Source organism: Cricetulus griseus, chromosome X, assembly GCF_003668045.3.
Source record: "Cricetulus griseus strain 17A/GY chromosome X, alternate assembly CriGri-PICRH-1.0, whole genome shotgun sequence".
NCBI lineage: Eukaryota > Metazoa > Chordata > Mammalia > Rodentia > Cricetidae > Cricetulus > Cricetulus griseus.
Window position 1 is genome coordinate 121,738,976 of NC_048604.1, and position 27,817 is coordinate 121,766,792.

Below are 27,817 nucleotides of genomic sequence, written 5' to 3' on the forward strand. Positions count from 1 at the left end.
TTTCGAAGGTACTCTATTTTTATTTCAAAACATGGGGAAAATTCAAAATTTGAGCTTCAATGACCAAAAATATATTGGAACGAAATTTTCAGAATGTAAGCCAGGCCACCACTATGGCAACAAGCCTCACACAGACAGGTGAATGTTAGAGAATGATGCTCAAGGCATGGCTGAAGCTATTGCACACCCACAAATAGATTCCTACTTGCTTGACTAATTCTCAGTTACGAGTATGGTGCATTCTCCATGCCACTAGTAATTTATGCCTTCTCCAGAGTCAATGCAGTATCCGTGTGTGTGTGTGTGTGTGTGTGTGTGTGTGTGTGTGTGTGTGTGTGTGTGTTTGAAAGTCTACTTCCTCAACAAAGTTTAGCATCATTTACCTGCAAAGGCCTTCAGATTATAAATTCTTTATGCCACCTTGATAGCCCCCATGTCATTTATGAATAACTATAGCTGCAGGAGTTCCACAGTCACATAAAAGAACCCGTGTGTTAATTATTTTAGTATCTGCTAGCTGTGAGTAAACCTCACTAAACATATCCATAGACTTGATGTCCAGAACTTGAAACCAGCAACCGGAACTTGAAACTGGTAACCTTTAAAGGCAAATCTTAGACCAAAACAACAGGGTGAAACAACAACTGAAGAATTGGGCACATTTTTCCCTAATATGCACCAAATAGGGACAGCCTGACACACTCTTGTACAGGGCCCCACATTTTCCCACTAATGCAGAGTTGTCAGAAACCCAAACCACATTCGGAGCCAACAGGGGAAATGCCTGAATCTGAAAAGTAACCAAAAGAAATTCTTTCAGCGGAAGGAGATGGGAATGGAAACCAAGTTCCCAGAGTCGCTCTCTTTTGAAAGCACATTGAGTCTTTAGGACGAGAATATGCACAATCCTGTGGGACTCGCTCCATCTTTATCTGCCTTAACTCTTTTCTTGCCAGTCTTTCTCTGTCTGGTTGAACTTCTCCTGTGGTTGTGTCAGTCAGAAAGCCACTCAACAGCAAGCCTCAGGAGCTGCATTCCTCGCAGTGACAGGAGAGGATGTACCGGTAAGTGGCGGTGAGTCGCATGCCCCCTGAACAGCGCAGACGCAAAGCCTTCAGCTTGGAGGTCTGAGGTCGACAGCAGTGACAGGAGGAACGGAAAGGTTGCTTGAGGACAGTGCTGAAGGACACCAAGGGCTCAGAACGCGATGCCTGACTGCAGTGCCCCTCACATCTGGCCAGGAGCACCATCTGGAGAAATAAGGGGAGGTGGTTACTCTGTGCAGGTGCCAAAACCTCAGGTTCCACAATATCCTTTGAAAAACCCCAACAATTCCTGCCGATTTCTGCTGGGTTGGACCAGTGGCTGCAGTCTTTGGTTACACATCAGAACCTATTGGAAAAACTAAAATATGTGTTTAAGATATTGTGGCTCAGAGGTAGAGGACTTGTTTAGCATGCCTAAGGCTCTAGGTTCAATCCCTGGTACCTGGAGATTGGGAGGAAGCCGTTCAACACTTCCCCATCTGAAACCATTTTGAATTGAACTCCCTTAGTAGGGCCCAGGTTTTCATGATCTTCAAGACTTTTGAGGAGACTGTGAAGTGAAGTGAGAGCTTGGAATCGGTTAACAAGGTGTACCACTGTATTGTGAATAAAAAGATCCAGGAACAGGTCTGGTGATATACTTCAGGTAGTAGAGTGCTTGCTTAGTGCACCCACACATCTGGGTCCAACCTCTAGGAACATATGAACCATGGATGGTGACATATACCTATAATTTTAGCACTTAGTAGAGCTAGAAGGATCGGGAGTTTCAGGTCATCTTCAACTAGCTTGGGTAACCACCTTGCCTCCAAAACCAAAACCAAAAGCAAATAAACATCTGAGTACAAAACGAGTTTATCCTGATGGAGGGAGGTCTACCACTGCCCAAATGTATTGCAATTCTACCACCACCACCAAGCAGAAAGTCATGTCTGATTGAAATCTAGGATCAAGCAGAGATAGGGGTCCAGTGGGAAATAGCTAAACAGAAGGAATGTAGTCTCTGTAGAAGTAAAAGGAGTAAACTAAGTTGTTGCTTTGGAAGAAATCTTCTAGGTAAACTTAGAAGAACAAAGTGAAGCAGAGACAGGGTACATTTGTAGGCCTGAGAAAGAGCTGCCTGCCATTTGTACAATTTATGCCAGCATCTTAGAGTCATTTACACCAAATTTACCCTCTCCATTTCCAAAGGTTTGGGCTGCTGTGTTGGAGCTTGTGTGTTCTGTATAGCCAGACTCCATTAAGACTCTGTTTAAGGGGTTGGACAGATGATTTAGTGCTTAAGACCACTTGCTGGTCTTACCGAGGACTGGGACTTGTTCCCAGAACTGACATCACATGGTTCGCAACAGCCTGCAACTCCAGTTCCAGGGAGGGCCCACACCTGCTCTTCTCAGACACCCGAACCTATGTGATGCACATACAGATAAGCAAGCACACACATACGCATAAAATAAAAATAAATAAATCTAAAAATGAAAGACTGCTTAAAAAGTATCAAATTTATCCTCAGAAAAATGTACATACTCGACATTTTGCATAAATCTTAAGGAGGTTTCCTATGCAATCATATGTGTATTCACACTGGAAAGCACTTCAGATGTGGACATATTCCTGAGCACACTGAGCATAAGGAAGAGATTCCCAAGCAAGTCTGGTTTGAGGTCACGGTTCCAGAAGGAATGATGCTGAACACATATCTTGGTATGCCCAGGTCAAAGCCATCAAGTTCGTGTTCAAGGAGATAAAATGATAAGCAAGAACTCTTCTGGCCATGTTTAGTTTGAATTATAACAGTGGGTAGGTGTTATAGGTAAGGTAAGACTTGCTTGCTCTGTTTTCCCAAAAAGTTAAAACAAAAGTAAAGATGCTTTGAATGTGTGTCAAGGCTGGAGTTTGCCCTCAAAGATAAAGGGCAACTCACATCATTCAATGATCCTGGAATCCGAATGGTGGAAGGCATGAGTGAGGCAGGGCGAGGCAACTTGATTCCTGCTGATATATGACCTTATAGTATTTTGGTAATTAGCAGTTAATATTAAAACTCACTAGAGATGATCTCTGACATCATCCTATGGAGCAAAATTAAACACCCAAAGATAAAGGGATGATTAATGGCCAGCACATCTTTCCAAAATCGGGCAAAGATAACTGCTGATAGTTAAGGATTATTAACATCATTGTCTAAGGAAATACTGGGAGAAATTTCAGCAATTCATTCATACACATGAAGGAAATGTGAGATACTAGCAGAAAAACCTAGCAGGACTGAGGGAGGAATAAGTTGGACTGGTCTAACATTCCTTTCTTTGCAAGGTCACAAAGGCAGAGAGAAAATGGCTGCTATAAGATGTTTTGATTCTTATCAAAGCTTTAATGCTATTCTGTCTGTTCTTCAAACTGATAGGCAAGGTAAACATCATCCCAAACAGGTTTGACAGGTTTGAGGCATAGATAAATAGATAAGCAACACCTGCCCTTTTCTGGCATCTACCCCCACCTAAGAAGAGAGTCCAAGAACTTCCCCAGTTCCTTCTCTCTGTACATGGGAAAGGCTGCTTCACACATTGGAACAGTGTAAAATTTGCTTCCCCCTAATCCAGATATCTATTGGAGACTGAAGCAATCACTCAGCCACTTTCAAAAATGAAGTCTTTAGAGAAAGAGCCATGTGGATAAAACAAACCTGTAATGACAGGAATAACAACAACAATAATAATAACAATAACCATAATAATAATAATTCAGAAGGGTCAAACACAGCATGGGCTATCCCAGTAAAACATGCATGGTGAGTCAAAGATAGCCCCAACTGATCAGGATGTTAGCTGCTGCCCATAAAGTAGCCAAGTCTGCAATACAGGGCAACTTGAAGATAAGCTAACTTAATTGTTATTTCACAAAAAGTTTTCAGCACGTCAAGCTTCACGCCCAGTCCACAGTGAAGGACAAGATCTCTAGAATGGAAGGACCTGGGTCCGCCTCCAGTGGGCTTGTCCTTGTTTCTCACGTACTGTTTCTTCCCAAGAAAAATGAACAGATATGCACAGTCAGCACCTACCATGACTGCCCCAGGTGTCAAGTACTTCCAGTTTTACAGCTGCACTGTTCTAATCATCCTTCTGCTCCAGTAAAAGCCAAGGTTAACTACTGCCTTTGTGTATGTCTTTACTCTCACAGGAATGTGATTTTCATTTGGTTCTGTCTAATGAAATCTTTCCTATATCTTGTCTGTAGGCCTCCTCCTCCAAACACTGAGACAATGAATGGATTTTCATGTTCTCAACACACACACACTCACTCACTCACTCACAGAGAAGAATGGAGGGAGGGAGGGAGAGAGAGAGGGAGAGCAGAGCCACCTTTATAATGGGAACTGAACATGCACAGAAACATTCCTTTCTACTATTTTAACCTTCCAAATATGTTCCATGGCTTTGAACTGAGTTTTTCTTCCAGGTGATCTCTCTATATATGCCATAAACAATGTCCATCCATGCCACTTCCCCACACCTTCCCTCATCAGCAACATCCAGACAGGACTGTTCAGCTCATCTCTCTGAAGCCAGGTCAATATTCAAAGGGTCTGTGCCAGGCTGAGGTCAACAACAAAATCACAACCAGAGGAACAAAGTAGCATAGGGGTGATGAGACTTAAAGATTTGTATGGGAACTCGCATCACGGCAACTGCTTGCTGTCTGTTACTGTCACAAAGGCCACAAATCAAACAGATGTGAAGAGACATCTGTATGCAGAACATTTCCCTTTCCTATATCCTGCTGAAGCGTTATGAGGGGTAAACATTTGTCTTCTCATTTTATTTCTGTCTCTAGCAACTTTCATGATGGCTGCACACAGTAGGCATCAGTATAAATTTGTTCTTATTTTAAAAATCAAGCCACATCTCCCGAGTGATCAATTGTGTTAGAAAGTCTATACCCCTAATGCCCATAATTGTTTCTATGAACCTCTGTGGCAGCAGTGGAAGATGGCCTAGGGATTCTAAAAGCTCTTTCCCAATCCTGCAGCTCAGTTCTTGACACAAGAAACCTTCTCTTTGGGAATTTTTAAGCCTTGTCTCCTCAACTCACTTCCTTGTTTCCTGTTAACCTGCTATCTCGTCTTGCCCATGATAGTTGCTGTTTACCCCACCATTACAAGCAGGTTCTATTCCCTTACCTTGGACTACCATCTCCTACTTCTCAATAGTTTGGGGTTTAAACACCCATGGAGCCAGTTCAAGTTGCCAACCCAGGTTCCTGAAAATCCAAGCCTGGTCAGGAGTCAGAACTCCCCCCTATACCTCCTCCACTCAACTGGTGAAGATAGCCAGCCAGTAATCTTCTCCTGTTTTTTTCCTCACTCTTAGCACCCAGCACAGGGACTTACATTTACTCTGCTCTTCTGCTCTTCCCCACCCCTCCCACATCCAACAGAACCATAGGGAGGTTCACTTTCCTAATCCTTTAAGGCTACAAGGATCCCAGCAGTTATTGAAGTCTTAGTAGTGACCGAAATAGAAAAGTGTGCCGAAACACCTGTCTAGCTTGCAGCTTCATCATCAGGATCATAATAGCATTTAGTAAATGTTATATGGCAGGCACTATGCTAGCTGCTTTCAAATATTACCACTGAGGCCATACATGTCCATGCCCTTGGACAAACAGCTCCATTTGCAGAGGAGGACACTGAGGCATCAAACAATGATTTAGCTTTCCTGGAAAGCTGTGAATCTAAAATTGGATCTAAAGCAAGTCTTGCTGCCTTGCAGCCTGGGGTGCCTTGGTGTCCTGGCAGCCCATTTCCTCTAGTTGCAGAACTTGAGCATGTTTGCTTTATGGCTTTTACACAGAATTACAGGGAAATGTGATTTCTTGGGAAGAGTGGAAATGAACTTGCCACACCTAGGCCCTTGTGGACCCAATCCTATGATTGGGTCCACACTAACAAAGTCACCAGGTATAATTTAAACAGTGGCCACTCTGTCTTTCTTAGCCGGTCAGTCATTTCTGCCTGAGTCTGTCTTAGTTCTTTCCTGAATTGCTAAGATAAAGGTGATGTGACCTAACACTGGCAGGGTGCAAGTTCAAGGCCATGGTGGACAGAGTGTTCCACTACAGGAACACTGTTTTGCTTTATCTATTACTTTTTTCTAGAAAGAAAAATTTGAGGGATGAATCCTTACTGCAGGCAGCTAGGCCTGGAATCTAAATGATAGCTCCTACATTCTTCTTGCATTTCTTCAATATGAGGAGCCAGGATCTGGAAAAATGAACTCTCCAAAGAAGAGATTGCCATTCCCAGGCTATGTGGGCATTCAGAAACTTAGTCTTTCTTTATTTCTGGGTTGTGGGTTTTCTTTGTTGTAGCATGGAAATGATAAAACCTACATGGCAGGTGTCTTGGCATGTATGTATGTATGTATGCATGTATGTATGTATATACACACACATATGTGTATTATGTACATACACACACACACACACACACACACACACACACACACACACACACACACACACACACAAACACTAAAGTGACCAGCACAGGTTAGGTGTTAGAGTCAGTGTCTTCCTTTCTTTCTTTCCTTGGGCCACATGTAGCTTTCATTTGTATTCTGGAGGCCAGTCACACTGTATTTATCTAAGTCAAGAGCATTAACTGGTAGGCAAAGTGTGGTCATGTGTCCAGAAAATAATGGCCTTAAAAGTATTTGTAGAGATATAAAATCTGCCTATTCTCTCCTTTCCAGACATAGGCTAAATGTTTCTATCCTAAGTCTCTGAAGGAAAAACACTTCATCAGATGAGACCCATTGGAGGGAATATCAGCCTGAGTCTGTAAATGTTAAGAACTATAGGATATTTCCAAATGAAAATCATTTTCTTCCTGAATACATAAAGAAAATTTAATCCAGAAAGGGTCTAGTAGCTGAAACTCTGCCAGGCATATTTTTGTGGCCAAGGAAGGAAGGTTAATAATTACAAGCAGCATTTACATAAAACCATTGCTATATTTGGGGTCATTTAGGATGTTTGAAAACAGATTGTTCCCATGAAATGACAAACATTTCTTCTATTATCGCAATTTTACACTGTTATTCACTGTAGCATTCTGGGAGAAACAAAGGTGAACAATGATTAACTAAAACTTGTTTCTAAGAGTCCTGATTAAATTCTGAGAGTTTGAGTTAATGGCATTTCTTCTTTGACCGTTCTTTTCTTAGGTTAACACGCTAAGACAGTATTCCATAATTTTGTCCAATCATTCTAGATTATTTTCAATTTTTCTTTTGGTTCTGGGGATGGAACCTAGGACCTCACACATGCTAGGCAAGTGCTCTACCATTGAATTCCACCCCCAGCCCACTTTCAACTTTTTTCATGAATGTTATTTTCTATAATCCTTCCTTTCATTACAATGATACTTTCTTACATTCAAATTCTTTTTTCTTAAAGAAGCATGTTTATAAAGGACAGTTCAACAAAGGAAGAAATCACCCATGAACTAACAAACACCAAATCTCAGTGCTGTCTATTCTGAAGCAATTTCTGAGCAATCATGGTTATAAAATGTTTCTCTTATCTTTTCCTCACAGTTTGTTTAGTGGTTGTTGCTGCTTTTTGTGCTTCTATGGTACTGAAATGAAGCCAACAGACGAAAGTGTGTCCCCCCCAAGCTCCACCATCTCCACCAGCTCCTACTCTCCATTTCCAAGAGAGAATTTTAGCAAACTGTATGCTTGTCGTCTAATTGCTTCTCTTCAGTTTTGTCCCTCAAGTATAAATAAGATCCAGGATAATTTCTTAAGTGGAAAAACGTCTATTTCTTTTTCTACAGTCCTAGGACAATATTAATACAATGGTGAAATTGATTTAACTAAAATTTTCATTACCCTCAAACTAAAATAAGAAATTTTCCTTGGGCTACAATCTTGTAAGTTATGGAAAATGTAAAACCAGACATGTTTTGAAATGGAGGGTGGAGAGACTGATTTCTATGACCTTAATTCTAGTGGTTTACATTATTTTGAAAATTCTTAATTACGTGGGTAATTTTAAAAATACCTAACATATGAGAATGTTTAAATGGGTTTTGTTGTTGCTGTTCTTTCAATGTCCGGAGTAAAGTGAGAATCCTTTGAGGTTGAGCTAAACAAAGTCTTATTTACTAAGTGTGGACACATTTAGTGCATGTGACTGGGGCAATGATAGTCATGAGGACTCTCATTTGGAATCCATTCCATCCTACATTGTGCCTCCCTTCTGGGTGGTCTGTGTGGCAGCCACTCTAGGTGGTCTTTTAGCATGTTATTACTTTGTACACCTCTCCTCAGCACTGAGACATAGATGACCTGTGCAAGAAGCACTCTACCCACTGCCAATAAGGAAAAGCTCCCAAGCAAGATAAAAATGATTAAAAAATGGAATTGTCATCCTTAGTTCTCGAGTCATTTTAGCATAAATGTGACACGTGGTAGAAGGTTTAGACCACACAGCTGGTTCCGGGATAGTTCAGAAAACTGTTTGAACAGCCTCCAAGAATGTCCCACTGTTAAATCATATTCAACATCTTCCCCTTCTTTTTGTTGTTGATGCAGGTAGAAGGAATTATGGTAACTTGGAGGCCCCATTTTTCTTTTACGCTCGAGTGCTCGCGAGTGCGTGTGTGTGTGTGTGTGTGTGTGTGTGTGTGTGTGTGTGTGTGTGTGCGCGCGCGCGCGTGGTATGTGTGTGTGTGCATGTTTCTGCACATGTGTGCATGTGGATGAAGGTGATGATGGTGGTCAGAGGTTTATAGAGGATTTGGTCCTCAATTGCTCCCTCACTTTTAAGGACAGAATCTCTTACTAAACCTGAAGCTCCTTTATTGGGCTAGATTGGCTAACCGGCACACCCCACTGGTTCTCCTGTCTCTGCTTCCTCAGCCTTGGGATTAGAGATGTGTACCACCATGCCAGGTACTTTTACATGACTGCTGGGGATCCAAACTGTGGCCCTGACTTCACTCACTGAGCTCTATTCCCAGCCCCTGTTTTTATGTATTGAAAAGAAACGTCATTGCTCATAAACCTCCCAGTCAGGGACACAAGACACCCCAACACCAGGATGAGCCATTGCAGATACTGAAATGCGAAGCATACTGGGAAAACTGTAAAGAAAGATTCTCTTAAGAGTTTTGCAGGTCACTCACAGTTCTCCATCTCCTAACAAGGGAATATGGCTTTTCTTCTGTAAATGAGGGAGAGGGGTATCCTCTCAAAGACTTGGGAGTGACCTTCATCTTACCTTTGAGCTACACTTGTACAATGGGTGACTGATAGAATCAACATAATGGTGCCTCATGCAGCGTTGAGAGTCCATCAGGAACGAGCTGTCTGTTTTGCTGTCTGTATCTCCCATTATGGCCAGCAGGGAGAGCATAGAAATGGATGCAGCTAGTACATGATTTCTCATTGTTGTGAGGGGAAACTTCTCCAAAAGAACAGCAGAGGGAGACAGAGGACAATAGATTGGAAATGCTGGCACCTCCTAGGATCCAGTTCCTCTCAAGGGCAGGGCAGGATGGGGCTGTCGCTTTCTGGTTGTCATTGTCCTTTGTATGCTGGAGTTTTGTCTTGCTCCTTTCACTTGTAACTGATCACCACAGTATCTGCTGCACAGCTAGAATGAAAGCAGAAATTATTTTCCCCAGAAATATGGGTGCAACACAAAAGATATGTAGTCCAACATTTCCATGTCATTTGGGGTGAAGAGCACTGGTTTCTAGAGCCTTATTAGCTTGTACTGTCATCCATTTCATGTCCCCTGACCTTGGTGTTTATGCTACATATTTATGTCCATTTGGAAATGAACATGATGTTTGAGTGGAAGCATATGTTAACTTTAATTGCTTTAGTCTATGTGCCTAAGAGCAAGAATAGTTTGAGCCCATGGTTGAGATTCAAAATACATGGTTCTGGCCACAGCATAACTAAATTGTGTGGTCTCATCTTTGTCCTTGGTTGGCAAGGCAGGAAGGCTTATTGAGACTCTCTCAAAGCTTTGCTATCAACATCAGCTTACAGGGCTAGAGAGGAGGAAGGTCAGTGCTAATGAACACAGGTCATGGCCCGAGGGAGTACATTTTCCATTCTATACCCACCCACCTCATTTTCCACTGCTGGGCTCTGGGCTCATCCTGTTTTTGTTTTAAGTCCTTGCCACCCAGTATCAGTGGCCAAGTGCATCTGCAACCCACATTATGATCACTGGCCTCCAGCATGGCTAAGGCAGTGCTTGTACAGTTCCCAATAGAGTCACACATTTCTGCACAACCTTTGTAGCTGAAGCCCACAGGGTAACTTGAAAAAAGTGGCCATTGCAGCAGAGACTTCCCATTAAATTGAGATTATGTTGGACTGATTTCCCTAAAAATTGCTTTGTTCTTTAACCATACCTCCTGGTCAAGGGACCAGAGTTCAGCAATCTACTAAAATTACTTCACTGATGCTTTTCATTATGCCAGAAGACACAGAATAGCAAAAGTATTTTCCAACATGTGGGGAAATTGAGAGAACCTGACTGTGCATACCAAACCAAAGGAATGGAGTAACTAAAGCTTCATAAACACTTTCAAAGGTATTTTCGGTCAAAGTTTGATGGTTTTGTTCACAGCGCAAGTATTTCTTTAACTTCTTATTCATGAAGAGTCTGAATAAGCAAGGTAATGTTTTGATGTGATCAAAATAAGAAGTTCAAGGTGGTATAAATCAGTTCATTTCGACGTAATAGTGTGGCCTCAGAGGCACTTAGCTGCAACTAGACAGCTTACAAATGTGGGGTGGGGTATTCTGAGTGGAAAAGGGTGGGGCAATAGGACCATCTCAGAGCATAGCATCCCTGGCAATAGCAAAGGCTAAGAGCCCGTGTCTCTGGGAAGTTCTATAAATTGCAGGAAGGGCAGGGACCAATAGTGAGAGGAACCACCTGGCCTAAGTCGTGGCACAACCATTAATCAGCTGTGGCACCTTGCACAGCTCACTTAGATTCTTCCAGTCCATTTCCTCACCTGTAGGATAGAAGAATTGACAGAAATAGCATACATTGTTCCCTCTTGTTCTAAAATGCCAGCATCGAATAGCAATAGATTTGGATAGCACCATCTTTGACATGCAGAGGATAATCCCAAAGATGGGAAGAGCCTGTTCTCAGATAGCCTTGCACCACTTTCCTTTATGTACATGCTCATGGTGACCTCTCCTTAAAGTGGATCAACCTGTGCCCAAATATCTCAAGGGGACAAGACTGCAGAAGAACTTTTTTTTTCCTTGCTGAAAATAGATTTTGTTCATACATATATTACAGTCTCCTGTCCTCCAACTCCTGCCAGATCTTGGCCACCTTCCCACCCATACAAAACCATGTGCTTTCTTGCTCTCATTAAAAAACAAACGAGCATCTAAAAAATAATGGCAAAATAAAAACAAAAAACAGACTAGGATAAAACATACAAATGGGGGAAAGAGCCAAAGAAAAATCACAAGAAACACATAGAGATGAGGAGACACCCACATTTACACACAGAGAGATTTCATGAAAACACAAAGCTGGAAATCATAATGGTCAAACAAACAAAAACAAAACAAAAAGCTCAGATAAAGCATTGTAAGTCAAAACACACTTCAAAAAAATGCCATTGAGTTCATTTTGCATTGGTCATCTACTGCTGGCGCCTGCCATTTAAGTGTGGTTTATATACTGAGTGAGACTCCTTTGGAAAATGTACATTTTTCATTTGAGGGAGGGTATCAGTTGGAACTAGCTTCTGAGTTAGGGATGTGTGTACCTGCCATCTTGATGCTGAGCACTAGTGAAGACATGGGCTTTTATGTGGGTGTTGGGGGTCTCCACTCACTAGGGCCCTCATGATAGAGCAGCACACACACTACTGCCTGAAGCATGTATCCTCAGCCCTGTGAACTGGTTTGTTTCCCAGGGCTGATAAACTGAATTCCAAAATAGTTATAAAGAACAAAAGAGGACTGGAGAGATGGCTCAGTGGTTAAGAACACCAGCTGCTCTTCCAGAGGAACCATGCTCCATTTCGGCACCCATACAGGGACTCACAACCTTCTGTAAATCCAGTCTCAGTGGATCTGATGCCTTCTTCTGGCCTCCTTGGGCACCAGGCACACAAGTAGTGCACAGACATACATGCAGGCAAAACACCCATACACACAAAACAAAAAATAGAAAAAATAAAAAATGACAGAAAATTAACAAAGGAAATGCTGCTTTACCTCTAGTTTTAAGATATTTGGTTTCAGTGCATTCATACAGGTCGTGACATTTTTGTTCTGTTTTTCTATTAACTCTGAAATAACAATGCAAGCAATGGTAATAAAGAATTCATCAAACCTTCAAGCCACAAAGATAAGAGCTTTACAGCAGAACACTGGGATTTGGCTTATTATTATTATTATTATTATTATTATTATTAGTAGTAGTAGTAGTAGTAGTAGTAGTAGTAGTAGTCTTTTAGATTTATTTTTAGTTTATTTTATGAATTGGAATGTTTTGCCTACATGTGTACATGTGCATTAAGTGCATGCCTGGTGTTGGAGAAGACCAGAAGATATCATCAAATGCTTTAGAACTGAAGTTATTTATGATTGAGAGCCACAATGTGGGTTCTGGGAATGGAACCCAGGTCCTCTGCAAGAACAAGTGCTCTCAACCACTGAGTCATCTTTCCAACTCTACAATTTTTTGCTTGTTTTTTTTGGTACAGACTCTCATCGTGTAGACCTCTTGAGATCCCAAGGCACCCTGGAATTGCAGGCCTGTATCACAACACAGGCTGAGATTCCTGTTACACTTTGTTTTTGCTTTAACTATGCAAATTGCATGAGCCAGCACTGCTGTGCTGAGGAACAGTTTATGAAAATAAAGCTCAAGAACAGAGAACTACTGAGTCAAGCCGTGTTGTAGACAGACCGGGATCTGCAGTGTGAGAAGGGACTTACACAGAGGAGCATGAGGAATTAAGAATATTCGCACCACCAGAGGATTCCTTGCTTTCTGCCAGGCTAGGATAGCTCTTCTTGCATTTTCTTGAAACCAAATTAATTCATTTGTCTTTTTTATTTTAAGCCATATGTAGCACACCCAAATGGTGATCATCAGGATTTAGGACCTCTGCCAGCCAGGCCCTGATGAACTGAACAACAGAACTCAGGAGTCCGTGTCCTCTTTGTGCTATGTGCTTTGGTCCAGTCTCTGAGACCTGAATTTGGTCAGCCCATGTTCTCATGGCTCCAGTGCAGCAGGAGAAGCACGTAGGCCAGCATGCCTGACTTTGGAGCTACCTTCCAAACACTACCAGTGGAAAAGAACAACTGGTGCCCTGATTTCCCCCACCTGTCATCTTCATTGAAATAATACTGCAGCCTCCTGGGTTAGAGATGGTACTGTGCCCACGGATCAGCTCACTCTTGGGTTGACCTTCTGCCTGGCAGAGAGGAAAGCACTGGCTTTGCACAAGTGATTCCAGCAACAGGCTAAGACAAGTGGCATATGCCAAGAACGGCCTCATTTTCGCCCTGCTTCTAAGGCAAAGGAGGGCAGTGTTTCCATATCTATGTCTCTCCTGAGCTGTTTTCAGTACTGCAATAGGCAGGTGTTCTTTCCCTGGTTTATTTCAATAAACTTGTATTTATTCAATGTACATATTCATTCATTGAGCACCTACTATGGGCCTCCTTTTACTCTAGCAGATCAGGGGTCAGGGGTGTGGCTCACATGCCAAGGCCCAGGGTTAAAAGCCCAACACCAAAAAAAATATATAAAAATGATAAAGGTCAGAGGAAAAATAGATTCACTGCATTTATAAGTAACGAGTATTAGCCTGTTGTTTTCCTGTTTAATTTGGGGCCCATTAATACATCTCATTTGCTAACTAATTTATATCCAGCATGCACAACATGATCTCAGAAGATTAAGTGAAGCAAATAAAATATGATGACTTTGAAATGGACTCTGTGTATCACACAGAAATATTTATTATTTATTGTATTCTTGTTTTGTTTTTTTGAGACTGGGTCTCTATATGTAGCCCTGGTTGTCCTGGAACTCTCTCTGTAGACCATGCTGGCCTTGAATTCACAGACATCCTCCTGTCTCTGTGTGTCCTGGAACTCTTTCTGTAGGCCAGGCTGGAATTGAGCTCACAAAGATCCACCTGTGTCTGCCTCCCAAGTGCTGGGATTAAAGGTGTGCAACACTACTCCAAGATATTTGTTGTAATTAAAAAAAAAAAAAAAACATCTTCTGAGTCAAGAATAAGGCAAAGACTGCAGTACATAGAAGCATAGAGATTATAAAAATAGAGGGGTATTAAAGCTGTAAGGATGGAAAAACTCTTGCTACTAGATAATACTTCATACAAGGATTTGAAAAACAAGAAATTCTGGGTCTCATTCAGAGTACAAAGTGCTCAGTAGACCCCTCCTGGGAACCCAAAGTATTCCAGTGGGATCTAGTCAACAAGATGCCTTGGAGAATAACTCAGATGCCTCTTCCCAAGACAATTTATAGACTGTAAACAGCATGTTGGATTGTAAAAAGCATCTCCTGCACTCAGTGACTGGTTTAAGATCATTTCTATCTGGCAGCACATGAGTAGCATCCAAGAAGCCAAGCCTAAGATGTGGTACTTGATGGAAAAGATGCAAAGTTCCTGGGGAATCTCAAAGGTCAACTGGCCAAGAGCGTGGCTCTTGCTCCTTTCATCTCAGGGTGTCTGTTCTATAGTGGGAGGCAGTGGCCACCTCCATAGTGGTATCTTAGGTGAAAGAAGAAAATATCTTTGCAGTTAAGTAATAGTCTTCCATTCTATGATGAGACACTGTGTTTTTCCCACTGTGTGACTAGCCATCTATGGTAGAACTCCACAGCAGCAAGTAAGTGTATAAGGTGAAGAAGTGGTAGAAGAAGAAGAGGGAAGGGATAACAAAATTTGAGGAGGAATAGAACCAGGGAAGAAGCAATATATCATAGCTCCTGTAGATAAGGGTGCTCCAACAAAGACCTGAGAATAGATATAACTTGGTGGGGAACAACAATGAGTTAACTGTCAAGTGGGCCCTGACTGCGTGTGTGTGTGTGTGTGTGTGTGTGTGTGTGTGTGTGTGTGTGTGTGTGTGTGTGTGTGTGTGTCTTTGGCTTCAATAGTTTCACTGTCTGGGGAGGAACTACAGTGGGAGGACTTGACCTTGAGCTTGACTGTATGTAAAACTCCTGACCTTTGAGACAGTTATGAGGAAAGAAAGCTTTCATTGTTGTTCAGTCTCCCACTTACCTGAGACACCATGCTTCCTTCCCCCAGACCTTTGCTAACCCATGTTATTAGTGTTATTAGTGAATATGCATTCATTTGTCTGAAATAATGAGTAACTATTTCATTGCACTCTGAAACCTACAGAACATTTTGCTGTTGTCTGATCCAGGAGAAGGAAGGCTGATCTGATTATTCTTAAGTTGTATCACACCTTCCCTTGATTGAGTATGAGAGCTTTATTGAGCCATTTGTTTTCTCTAGGACTCAGTTTCTTTCTATATAAAATAAATTAGTTGGTTGTAGTCGTTCACAGCTTTGCCCACTTTTAATCATATCTGTCTTTTCCCAAGCTTCTCAGACTGTACAGCACTGCTCTGGGACTAGATACTCCCCCAAGAAATCTTATAGCAAGACTTCCTTTCTTCTTCAAGGAGTTAATGATCACTCAAGATTCCAAGAACACTCTAATGAAGTGCCCCAGCCATCAGGAGGCCAAGCTATTAGAATGTTCTCTTCCATGAGGCCATTTGGGTGGCCTGAAGTAAAAATAGCCTCCAATATTCAATTGATTTGGTGCTTGTGATTGCTAAATGTAGTTCATAAATTATTAATATCTTTGTTTTATTTGCTTTTGTTTTGCCTTTTTTTAGACAGTGTCTTGCTATGTAGCCCCAGATAGCCTGAAATTCATTGTGTAGACTAAGCCGACATTGAATTCTTGGATGAGCCACCTTACCCAGCACCCACACTGCTGAAATTAAAGGTGTGCACCACTACACCAAGCTCATATCTTTTTTTTGAGATAGGGCTTCTCTGTGCCTTTGGAGGCTGTCCTGGAAGTAACTCTAGTAGACCAGGCTGGTCTCGAACTCACAGAGGTCTGCCTGCCTCTGCGTCCTGAGTGCTGGCATTAAAGGTGCCCCACCACCACCCAACTCAAGCTCATATCTTGTTAATAACAAGAAGCGCTTGGTGAGTGTAGTTAACGAGTTTCTGTCTTTCTTAACAATCTCTTAAAATGTATGTTATTTTGATCCAGTGTCACCCAACACATCTATCAGGAGAAGAGAGCAGTCAAAGGCAGTCACACACACTAGAATTAAACTTCTTCCATGTGATGATGGCAACGATATAGACTGAATTCTACCTGCCAGTTCTGTTCTTAGAATGGCCTGTGGTTCCACACTGGGCTGCAGCCTCTGCTACTAAATGCCTAATGGGCCATGTGCATGGCCCAGGAGAGGAAAGAAAAGAAGGTTGGGTCTGCAAAATCATCCTGAAGCTGTGAATTAATAAGATCTTTGGGATGAAGAATAAGTCCCCCTTTTTGGTAAGGTATCTGCAGAACCTCTGTCCTAAGGGAAGGACAATCTTGAAGTCCCGGGCTGGGACTTGAGTTTAAAAGAATTGACTACTGAATATGGCTGTGGGATCCTGTCCTAGACATTTGTAAACTTCTCTAGTTTCCATGAAGAGACTAACTCACAGTTCTTAGAAGCTGATGTAACTAATTGACTTCTAGACTATAAATTCCCCACAAATTGGAAATGATGACCAGAGTATTGGGAAGCACTCTTGAAATCTTTTTCTCTTGGGGTTTGGATTATTTCTGCAAATCTCGACAGCAGACTATGTAGTGTGACTGATATGGTGATGAGCTGTCAAAAAATGCTCAACAGTAGCCTTTCTATGGTGCCACAAATCACCATTGGCCCTGAACTCTGAGTTCTGTCTTGTCCTTTCATCCACAAGGAATAAGAATAAGCAGAGTGGGGTTGGTCTGGGTATACAGCTCAATTGGTAGTATTTTTAAGTCCTGGGGACAATATAAACTGGGCATGGTGGCGCACATCTGGGGTCCAGCCCTCAGGAGGAGTGGGTAGAAGGATGAGAAGTTGAAATCATCCTCAGCTACATAGTGAGTTATAGGCCATCCTGGGCTACATGATATCCTGCCTTAAAAAGAAACACCCCCCCCCCGCAAAAAACTAAAAGAAACAACAAAATGCAGAGTAAACTCTTCAGCAGTAACAGAAGAAAAGGGAAAATTATTCTGGATGCCCCAAATCTGCCACAGCTTTTTCAATTTTTTCAAATAGCATGATTTCAAGAATGGAAGGTTTCACTTTATGCTACCTATTTCCTCCTAAAGAAGTGAGATCCAAGCCAGAATACAAGCGAGTAGTGAGATCCAAGCTACTGCTCTCCTTACTAAGATGCAGAATTCCAGAAACCCAACCCAGAGGACATAGTCTTGCTACAGATGCACCCTTCCTGTAGAAAAAATGAAGTGTTCTGGGACCCACGTACTGATAGAATGCAATGTTTGCCCTTCTTTGACTGCTGGCTCTGATGAGGTCTTAGGAGAAGAGAGATGATCAGTCCTAACTCAGTCCTGGCTCCTTTTCACCCTGAAGCCAAATGAGTGTCTTGGCTTTTCTTCAAAGTGTCTAGTAGAGTGTTTCTAAAGCTGCATTTCCCGGAAACCACGTTCTGGAATGGTGGACAGTGATCTCACCTAACAGCTGGAGGGTCCTCAGTACGGAGTGGGCCCTCAACAATATGAGCAGCTCAACCCTTCTATTGCTCATGCAATTTGCCTTTTCTGCTCTATGATGGGACTGAATCTGGAATTCAAATCAGAACCCCCATGGATACATTCCTGCAGGAAAAGGGTCAAGGCTAGTTAGCACAAGCACCTGAAAAGAAGGGACCACTGTGCTGCTAATCACCCTGCAGTTGTTGGGCTATGGGTTTTCTTTTTGTTTCTTTTTTTGATTCAACACTACCAGTTTTCCTGTCACAATTCCACTCCACTGCCGTTGGACCCCAAATCTCGAAAGAAACACTTAAATTTTCAAAAGGAGCCCATTTTCAGAACTGAGGTTGGGAAAGAGATCACAGATATCAAGTCCTTATGTATCCTCGAGTTTTAAAGATAAATTGGAAATTGATTAAGGATTTGGTGGAAATTGATTAAGTATTTGGTTTCTTTGATTCATCATGTCCCTGTCAGGAATGTGGGTACCTACAGTTTTACCTAAAGATGAGCTTGGGAATTTTTTTTTTAACCTGAGGCTTGACCACTTTTCAAATAAGGAAGGAAGGCAATTTCAAACCCATTTCTAGGGGAGTGGGAGAAACGAAACTTTCCCTTTCTGAAACTGAGCTATTTGATAAATAAATAAATAAATAAATAAATAAATAAATAAATAAATCTCTGAAAGGGCAGTGGTCAAGTTTAACATCAAAAACAATCTTTTATACTTTTTTGTTGCTTCTTATTGTTATTACCCTTGAATGAAAGGACTGAAAGAGACCCCAGGTTTCAGCCTAGTGTAGCTTTATGGTACGAAAGAAGGATAACTCCTTAGCATTTTCTGACAGTTGGTCCACTGTTGGTGTTAACCTGTTGCCCTCTCATTTTTAAGGGATACTGCAATCGATTGGATCATGGCTTAAAAGAAAAAGTTGGGAGACAGCCAGCCCCTGGAATAGAGCAAATTGTCTGAATAAGTCTTAGCTTTTGTGGAAAAAAGCAAATCTTATACCACGCTACCAGTCAGCACTCGTGTCCAGATTTTGACACGAGGATGAAATGGGCCTCAATTGGATCAAGTCCTGATTGTAAGTACTCAGGATGCCTGGCCAACTGAACAACCCATTCTTTGAATCTTCTGAGTCAGCACTCTTTCTAACAGGAAAGTGATTGTTCCAGATTGTAAACTTCTAGGCAGCTAGGTCTAACAGCTAAAAATGCTCCAGGGAATGGGATACTTAGTAATATACACCTAAGTACTAGGCTCACAGAGACTCTGATGAAGGAGACCGAGTGAATGGCACCAAGCAAAGTATTGCCAGAGACATGAGAGGCAGCTTTGAAAATGTGAGGGCAGACAATGCCACCGGTGCAATGGCACAATCTTCCTCAAAGACTGAAAACGTGTGGGGGCGGGGAGTGAATGTCACCAGACAACCTGTATAGCCTAGCCAGCATGCACTCATTTCAGCCCCAGCCTACCCTGCACATTGCCCACACATGGGACTTTCTAAAGAATTCCTCGGCCTTTGCTTTCTCCTGGAATCAGAAAAGTTCATGGTTGTTGACCTGATGGGTGAGGAGTGGGTACTACCAGCTGGAATGCTGCCACTGGCAGGGGCAGACAGGAAAACAGAAATGCTCTTAATGTCCTCCCAAAGAAAACCTTTGATAGGACAAAAGAGTGGTTGTATTTTTACCCTCTCTCTTCATGCTGCCAGGCTTCTTTAAATAGATCCTCTAGCCTAGGGACTTGTATGGAATAATTCATATTAAAACCCAAGAACTGGCAGTGAAGGGTAGATGGCTCTCTCTCTCTCTCTCTCTCTCTCTCTCTCTCTCTCTCTCTCTCCCTCTCTCTCCTTGTCAAGCTAACAGGAGAAGGCTCATTTTAATGCAACTATGTTAGTTTTTCCCTTTGAGTCTTTTAATGAAGTTTTAGTTAATTGGGAAAAGATATCTGAAGCTCCCAGGAAATGCAAAAGAATAGGAAACCACCTTGTGGATTTCTCTTTACCTCTTGCTCCCACATACATTAGCAGCATCGTTTTGGTCATGTTGCACAATTCAGGTCTTAAATGGGAATCTCTAATTGAACAGTCCAGTACCTTCTGCTTGAAACTCTTGAATCAAACTGCTCTTCTGAGGAAAAGAGAAAGGAAAGAAACAGGGGACTTGTGAGAGAAGGGGTGAAAGAAGATAAGGAGGGAGGAAGGGAGGGAGGGAGGCAGGCAGGCAGGCAGGCAGGCAGGCAGGAAAGAAGGAAGGAAGGAAGGAAGGAAGGAAGGAAGGAAGGAAGGAAGGAAGGAAGGAAGGAAGGAAGGAAGAAATCCTTTCTCACCTCAATCCTCTCACATTTTCAGTGCACTCAACTCAGGAGGGATTTCTCAGTTCTCCCTCTGGGCAATGGTTTTGACAAGGCATCAAGCCTATGCTGGCCAAATTGAAAGTCCTGTTTGTCCTTCTTTCTGTCTGAGGAGGAGAGACAGTAGAGAAACTTGAGGAACCCGGGAGCAGGGCAGGGCCTAAAAGATCCAGGGATCTTTGTTCCAAGTCACTTGTCTCTCAGTCTGAAACAGTATAACCACATTTCTCTTAATGTGGGCCGAAGTGCATCCAGGCATTCCCATAGCACTCCCACCCCCAGGCCTTCGCCAGAGATGTCCGGGTCACTGTGATGGTATGCTTGTCTCTGCCAACCCGGGTCACTCCAGCCCTACTCTTGGAGAGCCACGTGGCTGCTCCTCTCTGTGAGTGGGTTCAGGCTCAGGGCTACAAAAAGCCCCCATATCCTATCAGCCCAGCAGAACCTGTGCCAAGAATGACATCCTGGGAATACTATGGAGATGAGGAGACCTCATGGGCTGTTCTCCCCAGTGGAACAAGACCCAGGCTGTCTGGAAAACAGACTGAGCAAACGGCAGCTCACAATGGAAGGAGATCAGGCATAGGGAAAAAGGGGGCAGACCGAGATCCATCCGTGGTGAACAAAAGAAAAGAAGCCACTTGCCACCCAGGAAGATTCTGCGGTGTGCAGGAGGAGGTAGTGCAGGAAGCGCTTGAGGGGAAACAAGTACCCAGACATGGCAGTGCCAGTCTAACAGGATTCTTTTCTGTATTAGATTATGGGAAAGAAAGAGGGGAAATATATAGCCAGCCAGCTGTTCAATGGCTTACAACCTCGCTTTTATTGTCCGGGTAAGTTGGTGAGGTGGGGCATCAGAGGAATTCCAAACATACCATCCCAGAGAAATTTTAATATGTTCCACAGTGTCATACACGAAGAGGAAATGACAGCTGATCACAACCAGGATGAGCCACAGCAATTTGGGCCCTGGAGCTCACCCACCCTCCCATGGCCCTTCTTCCCTTTCATTATTCTTCCACCTGCCTCTCCATCCCCTCTGTCCCTGCTGCCCTGGCAGGAACGTCATTAACGGTCAGTCATGAAAAGAGATGAACATGGGCACAAAGGCCAATGGCCAAGAAGATGTGGCTTTCCTAGGCACCCCAGAGGGTCAGAGGTAATCCAACACTTTCTGCTAATGTGCACCAAAATCAAGGACACTGTTGATGCTGTCTTCAGAATTTCTCCCAAGGAACCTAAACATCCCCCAAGGATGAAACACTGTGGCTTATTTGAAAGCAGCACTGTGTGTGGCTCTGACTGAGACCTACATTTGGGGAACAGCTTCCAGCCACTTATCCCAGGGCCCTCTTAAATTTAGGCCAAGCCCAGAGGTCACTGATTTCCTCAGTCTAGGGAATGGGACAAGTAAGTGATGGGAGGGAGTGATGGCATCTTACTCTCTGCGTGTTTCCAATACAGTGATTCATCAAGTAGGCCTGATGTCAGCTGCTGGGGAGGTGACTCACTCCCATCTCCTGATAGAGATAGCATACAGTTCCCTTCCAGAGAGTGCTCAACAGAACTGAGGAAGGACATGCTACTCTTTTTCCAGACTGCTACTATCCCCACCCTGAGAAAAATCTGATCATATTAGCTGTCCAAACAGGCAAAGGGGAGGAGAACCCGTCATTATAAATAGAAAACCTGTTGATAAGTATTTCAAGTAATCTAGAACACTAGCGTCTATATGACATGGTTCCAAATAAGCAGGAAGTTCTTATCCAATTACTCATTGGCAAAGCTGTTTCTTTTCCCAGATTCAATATAGGAAAGAGCACACAGAACAAAAATAAAAGTGTGGGATAACGTCCCATTCACCTTTGTACCCACTGCAAATGCTTAATAAATGTGTGCAAAAAGAAGATGGGATGAATTATTACCCAGGAAGAACAATGGTACTGAAATTGTGAGTTCTCAAGACAGTAACAGTCTCTGGCCACCATTGGTGCTTATAATTCTGAGAAAGTCATTTTTTAAAGGCCCAGGAAAATAAATGAGTTGGAAATTGTTAAATGTATTGAAAAATGATTTATTTTTCCCTTGACAGTGCCATTGGAACTCAAATTAAGATTGAGAACTCCACAGGCATATTTCCATCTGTGGGTGTCAGCTGTTTGATACACAGCAATAATAAGAAGGCCTTAGCCACTTCTCCCATTACCTGAACCAAATGTATTTTAAAAGAAATGATGCATGGCGTTGCATTTGTGTTTAAACACTCTCATATAATGGTCTGAATAACAGTTGAGAAAATTGCTTTCAGTCACTTAAATGCTTTGATAACAGCAGTAGTTTTTTTTAATTGTCATAAAATATTACAATAATCCAATCCATATAATTTTTTACCACCTTTCTTGATTAGTGAAGCAGTTACGAATTCACTCCTCTAAATGTCTGATTTTTATACAACAATGCTCCTCAGGTTAGTTATTTGTGAAAATCAGGGAGGGGGGATCCTCATAAATTGTGCTCCCTGTTCCACAATGAAAGGCGGCCAACAGAACCCTCAAAGTTCACTTTCAGGAATAAAATGAATGAAAAAAAAAGTGAGCAGATATTTGCATAAAGTTTAAATGCCATTTTGAGACTGCCTACAGTTCTTGATGCAGTTAGCTGACACCCACAGCCACCAGAGCATTTGCAGCATCTCTGTGTTCCACATGCACCCGGTAGCTAATATTGTGTTGAAGCTATTTGCCATGTTGTATCTCGTAATTAAAACCCACTAATATTAGAACTGGAGAGAAGCTTACTCTACACCAACCATGTGTGCTAGGAATGACAGTTACAAAATATAACTCATCTGGCCAAATAGATCGCTCTTCACACTTGAATCTCAGGGGGAAAGGTAGTCAGGGAGGAAGGAGAGAGGGAGGGAGACACACACACACACACACACACACACACACACACACATACAAAAGAGAGAGAGAGAGAGAGAGAGAGAGAGAGAGAGAGAGAGAGAGAGAGGAAGGGTGCTCTTTCACAGAGGCTTATCTGGGCTTGTCCATTACAATGAGCCTCAGTTACTGTGCTTTCTGAGTCATTAACATTCTGTACACAATCAAACTTCCCGTCCCTCAAGAGAGTTATGCCCGGGGCCTCCTACAGCTCAATTGTTCATTTAATGAGAGAACTTGCATTCAGGAATTGGAAAAACCCTCTGAATATTCCTCAGGTGTCTGTGGGTGTCATTCCTTCAGGTCCTGGTCCCTGTGCTGTCAGGAGCATCCTTTCCTGGTCACTTCTTGGACATTGGATCCTTGGTCGTGCTGCAGGGACAAACCGACTACTAAAAATAACCCCTTGCAATAAGGCCAAGGCAAACAGCATGCATTTCCTCAGACTTTTCACCCAATCAAAATCATACAGCAAACTCATCCTCATCTCTCCCGACACTCTTGAATGTATCCATGGAAGCAAAGTCCCAACGCGCGATGGGAGAAGAGTGCAAAGGAGCAGTGTGACACTGAAAGCTAGGCATAAATGTTGCCTATTGTTTGAAGTCATTCTGAGCACTCCGGCACTCCCTGGCAGGAGATCAGCCGCATACATAAGGAGTAATAAAAGTAAACAGTGCACGTTTAACCTCGCAGACTCGCCTGCATTAATAGTGCCCCCATTGTAAGTGGGATGAAGGCGGTGGGAACATACGGGACTCCACAAATGCGAGTCGGCAACTGCTGCTTCTCTATCCCCCTTCATGGTGTCACATAGAAGAACCATTTAAAAGTTACATCTAACTACGCAGAGTTTGAAAAGAAATCAATCTCAAAGATATTTTCCAGCTTCTCTGGGGCACTTCCTGCTCTGTCACAGACTTCAAAGACCCGTTCATTTAAAACAAACAAACAAACAAACAAACAAAAACCCCACAAGGCTAGCAAGCTACAGCTTAATGCAAATTAAAGGGATGCAAATTTAAGTGGTATTTAAAGGTTGTCTCTTTGTCTGCAAGAAGGATGAAAGGCTGAGTTTGGAAAGAAGTAATTTCCTAGGCAAGCCGGCAGCGCTTGTTTTCCTGCTTACCTTGGGGGAAACGCAGGGCTCCTTTCTTCTCAGACTTTTCTGAGAGCTAGAAAGAGGTCCTGTTACTTCCAAATGCTTTTGTTCTTCTGTCCCTCTGTCACATGGCTTGCCTTTTATATTTGCAACACACAAAAGTTAGGACTGTTGTTTAAGCGACCCAGGGAGAGAGAGAGAGAGAGAGGGAGAGAGAGGGAGAGAGAGAGGGAGAGGGAGAGAGAGGGAGAGTGTCAAATGGAAAAGTGCCATTGCAGGCATATATCAATCAGGCGTGTGGCCACAGCAGCGCGCTAGCAAATGGGAATACCACGGAAATGTTAGGCGCTCTCGTTATCGGGGACTCACAGCCTCTGCCCACCGCTCGGGCTCCTTTCCATGGAGCATCTTATGATGAGAACAACAGCATAGAACACGGAAGTTTTCTTTCCCTCTCTCCCCATTTTGTTTTTGTATTTTTACAATAATAAAAGGCCAAATGAATATTCTGCATTTAATTCTTTTGCAAGCATGTGGCTGCCATAAAGATGTGCAGTTGGCAATAGAGACACATGGTTTTGGAACTACAAAGACAGGCAGGCATTCTGCTTAAGGATTCAGCAGCTGGCCAGGACGAAGCTGAAATGCTAAGGGAGGGAAAGATGGACATCAGCAATCTTTCTCAGGCTGAGCAGGAAAGCAAGTGCAAAAAACGCTACCCTGTTTTAGCACGATGTGCGTGGGTGGTGAGAGTTCTTTTTTCCCAAGTTGTTCATCCATTAAATGATTTTTAGCAGCATAAATGCGATTCGGTTCTCAGTGGCACTTTAATAAGTGCCTTCGCTGACATCATTTAGAACAAAACTTTGTAATAGATTTAGAAACAAAGGGCAAAGCGTTTGGTCCATGACTCCTTGAGACATGTGAGGGTGTGACTAACAGGTAAGACCAACCCACCACGTCACATTTAGCAGAAAAGTGACAAAGATAAACGGTGTGTGTGGGGGGGTGGGTTAAGCACCTGCTGCTGAAAAATGCCATTATGAGCTTTGGAACCAAAAAGGGGAAACATTTCATAAACCTGGCTCTTAAAATGCTTAAAGACAAAATTATCAGCAATTTTGGAAAACTGAGAACAATATAAAAAGAACCATTTATAATTGTTTTAATGTCAGACCCAGAATAATTTATTTTATTAATACTGATGAACACTCAAACCAAGGAAATGGAACAAACTCTAAGATATCTTATTAAAATGTAAATATATCATAAACCTTAAGAAAAATTTCTCTTGAGAGCTCTAACCAGCCAACTGCTGATGTCCAAACCATCATATTTTTCGATATCTGAAAATTTATTTCTCATCAATAAATTGATAACCAAATTGTGATCCCCCCCCAGAACCTCTACTTCAAACAGTCACTGATGTTTTACTAACTTCATAGAAATTTGTTCAGCTTCACCTCAGCCTTTTAATAAGAAGTACTTTCCTTTTGCTCTACCAGGAAAGCCCTGTTTACCTTGGACCAGTCACAGGTTTTACTTCCGAGGGTTAAGGATAAATGACAAGTTCAAAGCCTTGAAGAAAAGAGATTTGGCTAAATATCTTGAAAGCAAAAGCTCAACAAGCAAATGGGAACTGGACCTTGAAAATGGATATAGCCTTCAAGAGGATATGACTTGTCCCTGAGTAAGAGCCTTGGAAACAGTCATGAGTGCCTTTCTGTCTTAGTTGGGTGGATCAGATTCAGAGGAAGAATAAAGTCTTACATCACCAACATTTTCAAGTATCAGAGTTTGACAGCCACCCACCTCTTCATTTTCCTAAGAAACAATTAGTGGCTTTTGCTGGAGGTTCTTACTGCTCCACCTTGCCATCTTTTGCCTGGAGGTTCTCAGGGTTACCCTACCTGCTCAGAAGCAACCTGAAACTGTGTGGTTCTTCCTGAATGGACTTTTCTAGCCTTCTATAGTCTGCCCTTCTGAAAGAACACCACAGAAATTGTAAAGACTGCAAACACATTGACTGCTTGGCCTCAGAAGACAGGCTCTTTCCCAGATGGAGCCCCACAGCTTCCTCCTGCTTTACCCTGTCAGGGATGGCAAAGTCGACCATCTGCTGCTCCTTTCAAAAGGGAGGTTTTGCCTCTGCCCATCAGACTCCAGGGGACCTGTTTCTAAACCTGCCAGTAGGTATCTGGCAACAGAGACTGTTTTCAGCACGTTTTTTTATAAATGTCAGTATGCCATGCAGTTACTTTACTAGCCATGATAAATGTTACTGAGGGAGAAGGATTTTCTTTAAATTTCTATCTATGCAAAAGAATAGAGGTTCTTTTGCTGCTGTTTCATATGTATTTAAAGTGGGAAACATCTACAGAAGATCTATCTCAGTTGCACAGGGTATAATACTTCAAAGGCATCTCTACCCCATGGTTGGAGATCAAGCAGAAGAAAACAAACATGCTAGGAAAGTAATCAGCTCCAATGGACTGTTTCTGAATCTTTTGTTTCTGCTCCTGATTTCCACTTGTTTCTAGGTGTTTTAGTGGACAGTGAGAAGTTACACGTAATCTAAACACACCTAATGGATGACTAAGCCCCAGGCAAGTGGGAGACATGACCTACCTCCTCACTGCAGGCCTAAAGGGTTAGGCCATTCCTCTCCCTTCCTCAGAGCAGATGGAGGAAGCCAGTGTGATCAAGTCTGGTTCACTAGGCAGGATGAGGAAGAATGAACAGTACTTAGAGACATTCAGGAATTGTTCTCTGTGGTCACACTGGAATGGAAAACCTGGAGGCTGCAGCAGGCCAATGTTAGGGAAAACAGAGCCCATTAATGTGAAGTGGGTGGCCTTGGGGACACAAATCCCATGGGTAGGCGAGGTATACAGCTTGATCTATTTTTGGTTGTATCTGTGTTCACCACCAGTTATGAACCTGAGAATTGGAGACACTTCCTGAAGACTCCATGAACTACAACCAAACCCTGGCCTTTCCATGATCTTGACATCTTCTAGTTTAATTAGCTAGAGTCAGTTTTGGAGGCTTGTAAACAGAAGTCCCTTGCTTCATATTATTTTTCCAAATGTACAGAAACAAAAATCATTAATATACACATAGAAATATGGTCACCATATATTCTTAGTTAATTTTCAGAAAAAGATAGATTCAGACTCATTGCCATCTCTGCTGTAGTTTCTGTTATGACACTGTAGATACAAAAAAAATTCTTATATGGGTACACAACAAAGTGCATGGTTGTTGTGTGTATTTGTGTGTGTGTGTGTGTGTGTGTGTGTGTGTGATCTCAACCCACCAATGCAATGTATAATATTTATCTATAAAAGTACTAATGCTGAGCGTTGGTGGCGCAGGCCTTTAATCCCAGCACTCGGGAGGCAGAGGCAGGCGGATCTCTGTGAGTTCAAGGCCAGCCTGGTCTCCAGAGCAAGTGGCAGGATAGGCTCCAAAGCTACACAGAGAAACCCTGTCTCGAA

The 27,817-nt window shown here is 42.5% G+C and overlaps 1 protein-coding gene across 7 annotated transcripts; it reads right to left on the reverse strand.

The window, feature by feature from the left end:
- Positions 1–26,968, reverse strand: Ndp (norrin cystine knot growth factor NDP). 7 transcript variants are annotated; one of them, XM_035450014.1, is made up of 6 exons: positions 25,037–25,229; positions 24,345–24,454; positions 20,247–20,377; positions 19,923–20,047; positions 9,336–9,710; positions 1–1,250 (listed from the first exon to the last, which is right to left on the reverse strand). In XM_035450014.1, exons 5-6 carry the CDS (start codon positions 9,501–9,503, stop codon positions 1,023–1,025), a joined length of 396 nt encoding a protein of 131 aa, XP_035305905.1. In that variant the 5' UTR covers positions 9,504–9,710; positions 19,923–20,047; positions 20,247–20,377; positions 24,345–24,454; positions 25,037–25,229; the 3' UTR covers positions 1–1,022. The 7 variants fall into 7 exon arrangements, with proteins under 7 accessions (XP_035305905.1, XP_027289063.1, XP_027289062.1 ...); XM_027433262.2 differs by lacking the exon at positions 25,037–25,229 and having other exon boundaries at positions 24,345–25,008; XM_027433261.2 differs by lacking the exons at positions 19,923–20,047; positions 20,247–20,377; positions 25,037–25,229 and adding an exon at positions 25,838–25,967.
- Positions 26,969–27,817: the final 849 nt, after the last annotated feature.

Coding starts and splice junctions, on each gene's coding strand:
- Ndp (XM_035450017.1), bottom strand. CDS start 9,503: ATGAGAAATCATGTACTAGCTGCATCCATTTCTATGCTCTCCCTGCTG. Junction 1,251..9,335: donor TGTACAAGTGTAGCTCAAAG/GTAAGATGAAGG, acceptor TTATTTCTCCAG/ATGGTGCTCCTGGCCAGATG.